Consider the following 10413-nt stretch of genomic DNA (forward strand, 5'->3'; position numbering starts at 1 on the left):
GGGGGGGGCTAGATAAAGGCGAAAAGGGAACCAAAATCGAACAATCTACCAAACACCTATATCTAGCCGGAAGTAACCCACATGGCCCAGGCCGAAAAGGTGCACACTCGGCCTCCGAAATCGCCGTCAGAAGCAGCAGGGAACCGCGGTCTGGGAGCTTGCCTGAGGGCTCGAAACAGCAGTCTTATAGAGCCCGTTTCCAGGTATTCGGCGTATGCCCGACAGCGCCTTGCCGTAAGGGGTATGTATCGACGGCCTGAATAGGCACTTGTATATCACAGGCATGTCATGTTCTACCCGAAGCAATGCCTTTAATCGAACATGATAATTCTTCGACGTCCGGCTTTTGACCACTTGGCCCCCAAGCAAAGAATAGAGTTGAAACTGAGAGCATGTTCAATTGGCTCTGGCTGACGTCTTTCATGGATCAAGGGTGGTGTCCACAGACTGACGGTTGCGGGTCTTGTAGAGACCGATTCAATAGAGCCACCACTTTTGCAGGAATCGAGACTGTTTACACGCGGCTCTACTCTTGAAGCTCGATCCTGGGGCCGTGATAGTGCCTTCGGCCATGTAGGAACCAATTGATGATGACTATCACCCCGACAATACCAATCATCACGGAACTATAATCTAAATTTGGCGTCAGTATGTGTAGCAGGCAGAAAAAAAGAACGAAACGAAGGAAAGTGCGAGCACTCGAAAAGTGAGATGTACTCATATTGCCGGCTGTGACAGGCCTGAACGGCGGGATGCAAAAGACTCCGATGAACAGGAGTCCAAACAACACGACGAGGATGTTGGCGGTCCAGCCGATCACCGGGGGAAGGCGGAAGGCTCGATTCGGAGGCAAAAATTCGGGCGACCGTCGTCGATACAGGAGGAGGGCGGCCGGAGGAATAAAAGAGATCTGCTGGAGGACAAACGCGGAGGAGAGGATGGCATTGAAAGCTAATTGAGGGTTCAGTTCGTCGAATGGAGGCGAGTAGTCGGAGACAATCTCACCGGTTTGGGAGGCCACAAAGATACAGCCACAAATCACCAAGATGACCCAGTTCAGGAGCAAGGCATTGACCGGCACCTCCAACTTTGGGTGGATGGTCGTCAAGTATCGTGAAAACAACAACCCGTTGTCACGTGCAAAGGACCAGGTGATGCGACTCGACGTCTGGATGATCGCATTCAGCACAAACCAGCTCAAAACCACGCCCACGGCCGTGAAAACCGCGGCAGCCGTCTCGCTCCGCATGCCTTGGGCGTACACTTCAAATGTGATGTAGCTAAAGGACCACGGGTCAGTATACTGTTCGGAACATGACCCGCCAAGCGTGGAAACATACCCAGAGATCTCCAAGATGGCATCGATATCCGTGATCGAGTACAAAAGAATGATCGAGAAGGGGAACGCGGTGAGAAAGCCGATGGTCACCGCCAACATTGTGGCGCGAGGAACCACCTTTCTCGGATTCTGGCACTCTTCGGCGAGGTGGAGCGTGGAGTCGATGCCCGCAAACATGAAAGCCGTCGTGAGGAGGCCGGTGAGGAAACAGAGCCCATCCGGCCAGCCCGTCTCATTGATGAAGGTGCCCCAGACGAACTCCGAGGGTGCCTTGGGAGAGGAACGAGCGAGGAGTGTGATGGAGGTGGTCACGAACAGCGTGAGGGTGAGAGCGACTGTATGGCGAACAAGGAGATCAGCATCGAGTCGAAGGCCAGAGGAGTCGATCGACTTACATCCGACATCGTGGAGCCGCGGGGTCCTCTTTAGGACAAAGATATTGATCACTAGCACAAACAGGGCCAGGACTTGGTAGATGAGAAATTCGTGCCAGGCCTTGGGCACGTAGCCTGGGTTATATGCGGCGGCCATGGCAACGATCTGTTCGGCCGGAACCATCAAAACTGCAGCGCCAATGGCCACCCAGGAAAAGACGGCGAAGATTCCACAGATGTAGGATAAAAGCAGGGCCGTCCTCTCCGGGGCAAGAATGGAGACGAAGTGATATTGCCCACCAGCCGTAGGATAGACACTAGCCAGCTCGGCCAATGTAAGAGCGAGGCTCAGTGCAGCGGCGGTGCTGATGAACATGCCATAGAGGAGGGTCACCGGCCCGCCTTGCAGAATGACAATCTGCAATGTTGCCGCCACACCGGCCCAGCTGTTGCAGATGTTGAAGCCCAGCGCGATCAAACTCAACGGGCCGATATTGGCCTTGACATTGGCCTTGGTGAGATTCAGCACCTTCACCTCGCTTTGCTCGATGGAGGAGACCTCCTCGAGACCTGTCTCGAATTTGGTCTCGGTGATCGACATGGCTGTGGGTTCTGCAAGATGAATCAACCGGCTGCGCGTGGTTCGAAAGAAGCGGAAGAAAGGTAGGGGGTTTACTCTGTGGTGGCTTTGAACGGTCGTCATCCATCATATTTCTTCCCTTACGGCCACGGTCAATGTGCGGAGGAAGACACAGAAATAGGAATCTGAAAGATGCAGTCAGGTCGAGACCCCTGATATTTGTGTTCTTTGAGCATCACCGCCGCGGGCTCTCCTCAGACACCCTGCACAACGCCAACCATAGAGGGCACGCCCGAGCCCTGTCCATGGGTGAGCAGGACGGTGGGGTGCGGGCGCGCTTCGTAGTCTCTTAAACGCGTCAAGGTCTGGGGCCGTGCCAGACAGCCCTTGGATTGGAATCAAAAGGATGCATCGCATCATGACATTCAGTATTCGGCCAACACCTCCAACTCATCGCTCTTGCGGAGCTCGCACTTGAGATAGCGGTAGAGAGATATGAATAGGGCCGAGCCGCGGCAAAGAGCTTATCTCTTACGATGGGAAGCGAAGGCGGATGGTATTCTGGAGATAGTGGCGGTCCTCATTCTAAGGCGAGCCGGCAAAAGGTCCCAAGGTGGAGTCATTAGACGGTATCGTAGGGTTGCGGAGTGGAAGCGAAGCCACGAACACAAGGAGGGGGGAGAGTCGGTCAAGGGATTGGCCAGGCGGTGACTTCGCTGAATACCCGTCTAGGCCATGCAAAGACAAAAGATGAAGCTGAAGGTGCTATGAATAGTGAACGCGTTTAAATGGAGTTCGACCAACGCAACACCGCGATTCGCGATACTCTTTCACCCCCGAACAGGACTAGTTCCGACTGTGGACCCAGATGGGGGACCAGGGACTTCCAATTCCTGATTCCTGAAAGATCTCCGATATCTCCATCAGAGCTCAAGGAACACTTGCTGACAGCTCTCTACGCGGGGCTAGATGCGGTAAGATGCGGTAAGACGTCTCCAGAGTACCCTACCTGCCTATCTACCCGGCTAGTAAAAGCTTTCCTTGACCACCTGCTCAATTTCCTATCCACTTCTCCATTTCTTCCGGTGCTGATCTCACAGAGCTTGCTGTACGGAGCTTGAATCATCCTCTCGCGTGTCGCCCGTACAATGACCTCGTCCGCCGCATCCGACGGTACAATCGACCCCGAGGGCCGAGGATGAAGATGTGTTACAGAGAGGGCTCTGGGGTGGATTTGAACTCTCAGATCTCGCCGTCGCCGTCGAATGGCCCATGTCCCCACGGTTCAAGTCGTGGACCATAGGCTCAAGATCACGTCACAGACATATGTATAAATCCATCCATGGACTAGATGTTGGTGGTGCAGCAATGATCGTGTCTCTCCACGATAACTTGTCAGAACGTCAGTGATGGATGGAGTGGCAAGGTTGCAGTCAATCGGAGAAATCTCCACCATTGAAGCTCTGCTCATTCAATCGGCGCCGTCTAGGTATAGTTGTACTCTATATTGCAAACACTCCCTCGACTTGCTCGACATCCAGGACCGGCAAGGGCAGTGAGCAACGCCATTCCCTCACCTGCAGCGGAGAGGGTAATTGCTGACAGGTCTTCTTATCTGAACACTCTTTCTAGAAGCTCTGCATCGCCGCCAGTCGATTTGCGTGTGCCCGCTGCGCCACACTCGTCTCGGGCGCAAGAAACTCAAAGGCGTGCGGCACCCCGGGGTACAGGTGGAACTCGACGTCGATGTTCTCCGCGACAAGCCTGGTGGCGTATGCCATGTCCTCGTCGCGGAAGATGTCTAGCCCGCCCACGTCAATGAACGTGGGCGGCAGTCCAGCCAGGCTTTTCGCCCGCGCCGGGGCCGCGTACTGGGAGACGTCGGCGTCCTCCTTTCCTGCTCGACCCCCGAGCAACGCCGTCCAGCCGGTGACGTTGTCGTCGTTGGTCCAAAGCGCATAGGGCTCGATCGCCTTGTCAGCGACCATGTTGCGGTCGTCCAGCATGGGATAGACGAGAATCTGCTTTGCAAGAGGGGGTTGCAGGTTCTGGTCTCGCGCCATCAGGGCCACCCCGGCGGCGATGCCACCTCCGGCGCTCTCCCCCATGACCGCTATCCTGGCTGGATCGATGTTGAACTGCTTCGCATTCTGGGTGAGCCAGATCAGCGCAGCATAGCAATCATCTACCAAGGTCGTGTTTTGATGTTCGGGCGCCAGGCGATATTCGACGCTGAAGACAGGCACTCCGGTCCGCTCGACCACCGAGGCCAGGGCGGGTGCAAAAGCCGGGACCGACCCAAGAATCATCCCCCCGCCGTGACAATGGAGAATGGCCGGGCCCAGCGCTGAGCGGGTGGTCTTTGCGACGAACCTGTGGACCGGAATCTTGAACCCGTCGGCGGCCTCGACTTCGTGCACGCTCTGGTCCACATCCTTTGCCGGCGCGACGCGACTCATTAGGAGACCGAGCTCGGCGACGCCCCTTTCCCGATGTGTTTGAACGTCGTGCAGTGCCGGTTTCGGCAACGTCGCTACGGCTGGGAGCAGGGGCGCCACTGCTTCATAGTATTCGGGGTCAACAGAGAGAGGCATTTTGTTGGCGAGGTACGGTATTTGCGGATGGGTGAAGGTCGGAAAGGCTGGCCTAGCACTACGAGCAGGTAGCCATCAGCATTTTTAATACTAGGAGTTCCTTAGAGTGCTGGATGGTGAGCCATCTCATCGGCTGGATCTAGAGCTAGAAACTCGTACTAAAAGGACGGATCACGGAGTCATCACGGCTGCAACCGCGGTGCTTGCTAGTGCACAGACAGCTGCTGGAAACGGAAAGGGACTTGGAGAGTGTGAGAGGTCAAGATTCGCAGCCGAGTATTGTGGTATACGGCGTCTTGAGAGAACAAGGCTTGCACCCTTTGCATCAGGTTGGTCTTCTCATTAAACATGATTGAATAACATGGGTATACACACTCAGCTTCTAAGGAGACGACGATCCGCCTCGATATATCTAGTCGACACTCTTTGTAACCCAGGTTGCAGACACGAGAATGCCTCTGCTCCCAACGTCGACCTGTTTGATCCTTGCTTCAAAAGAGGACTCGTCGCACAATTCGTGACACATTTCATACACACGTATCGTATCAAATATCTAGGAATGAGGCAGGATACATTCCTCCAAGGGACTCCCAGACTGTTCGAGGGTATACCTCACTCCTCCACCGGCAGCATTCATCATGTCGTTTCGTTGACTGGCACAACAGTTGCCTCTGAAGGTGGTGATTGCTCGGCCGATGTGGTTCCCGACATTTCGTGATCACTTTGTTCTGTTTGCTTGGTAGGCTTCTCCTGACTCGGCTTGGTGTTGATACCAAAAGGGTCTTGTAGTTCGTCCCGCGGGGAAAACCAACCTCCCCTCTCCCATTTGCCCGGCTCGTAGACACATTCGTTCCGGGCGTCCTCGTCGACAATCCCCTTTAACAGCAAGTCCACACGCTTGAAATCCACCGGTTTCAATATCCACCCGTCGAAGCCTGTTTGCACATATTTGGCGTGCTCCTTCTCGACAAGCGAAGCAGAGACCGCAAAAATAGGAATCCGTCCGTTGTGCCCAGCTCTACTGGAGAGACACGACTTGCCGTGGGTTTTCTCGAATGACCGAATCATCTTTGTGGAGCTGAATCCGTCCACAATGGGCATTTGAAGGTCCATCAGAATGGCGTCGAATGAGGCTGGCTGTTCACCGTGGGCCGAGGAACACTCCTCACCATTCACCGTCAGATGGACCGCGTGTCCAAGCTTTTCTAGACGTTTCCTCATTATTTTGCTGTTGATGGGGTCGTCTTCCGCGACTAGGACCGAGAAGTTATCGGATGATGTTGCTTTCGGCGTTTCGGTTGTATCAGATCTTGTGCCTACAGATTCCGGCTCTTCGAAAAGGACCTTGGGGCCAGATATTGATCCGCTCGGCTGTTCAGGCTGGTTATTAGGTACTCGGATAGGTCGCAGAGGAGTCCCAGAGTCTTTTATCTTCTCGGACCCTGGTGTCCGAGAGAACGCAAACTTCAGTTCTCTTGGAGAGGGGAGACTTTTCGATTTGGGAGCATTTGGGGAGGCTTCTGATAGATTTAGAGAGATGCGGCGAGAGTCTTTGGCGCTAAGACTAGAACTGCTATTCGGTTGCTCAGCCAGGTGCAAAGGCTGCTGAATAGCGTCAATGAGTCTGTCCGCGTCACTCCTCTGGCTCGCATCGCTTTTGAGGCTGAGCCCACTCTTTCCGCTCTTCAGACTTGCCAGGCTGTTCATGCTCCCAGCACTTTCTCTACGAAGCAAGGGAGGCGGCTCGGAGGCTTTTGGCAGGTTCTGGTAGATCAAGGTGACTTCGCCTTCACGGTGTCCTCCAGAAGTGGAAGGTCGAGAAACTGCACCTGATGATTGAGGACGATGGTCGAGTTGAGCGGGCTTGGACCCTCCATTATCAAAGCTTAGAACAATGACGAATCGGGAGCCTTTTCCCTCTTCCGTTTTCACTCGCAACTGCCCATTCATATTCCGAATGGTACGTGCTACAACAGCGAGCCCGAGACCGAGAGCCATGTTTTCGGATTGCGCCTTATCGACGAACCTATCACTCGTGATGGCTGTATGGCTCTGCAGATCCTCTTCGTAGGAAACTTCTTCAAGTTCTCTAAACAAGGCGTCGACTTTGGTCTGAGACATCCCTACCCCGGAATCCTCGACGACGACTTCGATCTCGGTCTTGCCCTGCGCTTGTGCAGTGGGCAAAGTATACGCTTCGACGACGACTTTTCCTTCTTTTGTGTGCTGTATCGCATTCGCAATGAGGTTAGACACCACTTGTCGAACTCGTCGATAATCTCCCATGACCTGTTGAGGCAGCTCGGGCTGGATCGAGACCTCGTACTGTAGATTTTTTCGCTTCGCATCGCCAATAAAAGGATCAGAGGCGTCCTTCAAGGTCTGAGGGAGGTTGAAAGGCTCATCCTTGACCAGGGTCTGTCCCCCTTCTGTCTTCGTGAGGTCCAGCAGATCGTTGATGACATAAACCAACGATTTCGAGGCGGAATGGGACCTAGCCAGGTTCTCTCGGGTGTCCTGGTCCAGCTGGCCTTCGAGCGCGATCTCCAGGTAGTTAATGATTGCATTCAACGGGGTGCGAACCTCATGCGCGGAATTCGCAAGCAGAAGACGAGTGAGCTGACTGTTTTGAAGGGCCGCTTCTTTCTGCCGCCAGACCTCGATGAATTTGCCGTAGACAAGACACAGGACCGACGCTGTCTCTATCTCCTCGTCCGTCCAGTCTCGACATCGACCTACGATGGTCTCGCTCCACGCTTTGAAGCTTGTTCTGGGTTCAAGGTAGCCTTCAGTTCCTTCCCTGATGAACTTTTCGTAGGGATTGCCAGCCCATTTAACTTCTTGCAACACACCTTTACGGAAAAAAGCAATAAAGTCATTGCCACCAGTCGACAGAGGGACGAAAAGGACACCCGCCAGGAATTTCCAGCCCGGTTCGTATCGCAGATCAGGAAAATCGTTGCTGATGTCCTGGGAGCAGAACACGGCGCTCATCCCTCTCATCCGAAGGTATTCGACCATGGCAAGGACCTCTTGGAGGTGGCCTCGGGGGTGGCCCAGGATCTTCGTCTCATCCCTAATAGATAGTGCACCGACATCAGCGTCGAACAATTTCAATAGGTCGTCGGATGAGGCCACGATATACCCCGACGGGTTTGTTGCGGTAGAGGAGGTGTTGATAAGTTTACGAGCTTGCAACCTGGAAGCGTAGGAAAGTCGTTCCACATTTCGAGAGGCCGTGTCACCGACTAACCGACACATCTTGCGGATGGGGAACGACACCCTCATCCCCTTGGCTCCATATGAATGGCAAGAAATCAATCCCCACAGTTCATTGAAGGCGTTGATTGAGATCGACATGGATGACCGGACGCCCATGTTGGCGAGATACTTCAGGTGGATCGGAGACATCGCGCGGAGGTTGGCATGTGTCATATCGAGAGGCTTCTCCAGGTCTTCCACGGTCCTGCACACGAGTCGGGCTGTCTCCTGATCTCGATCGTAGAGCAGGCGGACTTTGTTGATCTTATACAGATCTCGCGCCTGTTTGGGTATGTCGGATGCGGGAAAGTTCAGGCCCTTGTACAGGTCCTTGGTCGATCGAGGATCAACCAGTTCTGCAACCACTCTCCCATTCCAGGCGTTGTCGAACTGGTATATCATGACACGATGAAAGCCGGTCAGTTCTTTGACAATCCCAATGAGGACTTTAAGAAAGGTTTGTAGGGTTGGCGCATTGGCAAGTTGTTCCTGTACCTGGGACATTATGTTGAATACTTCCATTGCTGCTGCCTCGGTTCTCTTCTTACGAGCGCTCCGCAATACGCGTAAGGGTTTGCTAATGTTGACAGTGCTGTCCATGAGTTCTTCCACGGTAGGATTACTTCCAAGAGTGTTTTCAGGGACTGGTGGAGTGATGTCCTCTGGCGAAACCAACGGATTCCTTGTGTCGTCCTCGATCTCGAACTCACAGATCACTAACCCGGAATCTGTCTCGGACAGGTGCATGGCACACCATAATCTCCGGGTTCGAGCCTGCGGAGGTTTGATCGACAGGAGAAAAACGTCCGGTCCATTTGCGACCACATCTCCTGCACCCTCCTCGCGGATAAAGTCCAGGTGATCCAGCAAATTGTCTGCTTGATCTTCGCTGAGAATGTCGAGGAATGATTCGAGTTTGAAAAGTTGATGAGGGGTATATCCGATAATTTTAGCCGAATTCTCGCTGACCACACGTACGACCAGCTTTTCGTTCTCTTCGCGGAAAGCAATGAGAAGACCAAAACTCTGAATGGCGCCAGGAATATGAATTGGCTCATCTTCGCATCTCTGTAACGTCTCCCCATCCCTTCCCGTAACTACAGCATGGCCACCGTCGGTCACAACATGCTTGAAGCGTGCCGTGACCAACCCTGGTTCCGACGCTGCTGAGAGTGGTACCCCACCGGACAAGCTCGAGATTTCCGACTTGTTGGAGACATCATCCGCAATGATATTATTCAGAAGCTGATGGTCGACATTTCCAAAAGAAGGGGTCATAGAGCCAGCATCTGACGCTTCCGATATTGACGCGTGCCTTGTGGAAGTGGACACACGTCCCAGAATACTGCGGCTCGCGGTTCTAGAGCCAGTCGGAGGTCTCATCCCCGGATAACCACCAGCTAAATCCATTCGAGGCATTGGAGTAGCGACGGGATCGATGGAAACGGTCGAACGGACAGGGAAGACACGATTAATAGACCCTGGACTCAATGTCAACTTGCCTTCATCCGATCTTGCCGATAGCGAAGGCGATACCGGTGGTTCAGCATCAGATCGTCCCGTGAACATGCTGACATGTGACTGAATGGGTGCAATAGGTATCCATGTTGGAGGTGTTTGATGCTGGCGCAGGGTCGGAGAGGCCGAACTACTGGCCTTTCCTTGGGTAGGTGGTGGTAAAGGATTTGCGTCCTTGAAGGGATCCGAAGAGTCGGGGGAAGCCTGGCCCGACATGTTTGTAGAATCTTCTCCAGGGCCGGAGGCAAGTTCGAGGACGCGAGAGATAGAAGTCCCTTGGGCACTTGTGTTGGTACCCACGAGCGACGTGTGCTGGCGAGGACATGGATGAAGGCGTTAGAACACCCGCATATTGGTGCACCCACCGAATTCCGTTATTTGTTTCCCTCTTCTGGGTCTCGACCAGCTGCGATGTATTGGATCTTTCCACCAGAACTGAGTAGACTTTCGTCGTCAACCGTCACCCGAGTAGCTCCAACTCGTCGGCGCAACGAAGTACCGCAGTCGATTGTGAACAAGGTTGAGGAAGACTGCAGGCAAATTCAATCGGATAGAAGCCTGCTGATGTTGACTAGAGGGATAAGTCGGGCGGGAGGAATTCGGGTCTAGGTATGAATCGATGCGCGAAATGTCGTCAGAGGATGGATAGAAATGTAGGAAGGTTGCCCAGGGGCTAACAGGACCAGAAGACACCGTCAAGCTGTAGATGTGGTAGGGCGAAGCCCCTGTCAAAGGGTCAATTGATCT

At 53.8% G+C, this 10413-nt stretch overlaps 1 protein-coding gene across 1 annotated transcript; it reads right to left on the reverse strand.

Annotated features, from left to right (window-relative positions):
* Window positions 1–5350: 5350 nt before the first annotated feature.
* PV07_05728 (uncharacterized protein) lies at window positions 5351–10007 on the reverse strand. The gene has a single exon (XM_016392641.1). The coding sequence runs from the start codon at window positions 9880–9882 to the stop codon at window positions 5524–5526; it is 4359 nt and encodes a 1452-aa protein (XP_016250160.1). The 5' UTR covers window positions 9883–10007; the 3' UTR covers window positions 5351–5523.
* Between the last annotated feature and the right edge of the window lie 406 nt (window positions 10008–10413).

Source organism: Cladophialophora immunda (genome assembly GCF_000835495.1).
Source record: "Cladophialophora immunda strain CBS 83496 unplaced genomic scaffold supercont1.3, whole genome shotgun sequence".
NCBI classification, from domain to species: Eukaryota; Fungi; Ascomycota; class Eurotiomycetes; order Chaetothyriales; family Herpotrichiellaceae; genus Cladophialophora; species Cladophialophora immunda.

Bases quoted from the DNA above. Each gene is read 5' to 3' on its own strand.
- PV07_05728 (XM_016392641.1), bottom strand. From the start codon at position 9,882: ATGTCGGGCCAGGCTTCCCCCGACTCTTCGGATCCCTTCAAGGACGCA.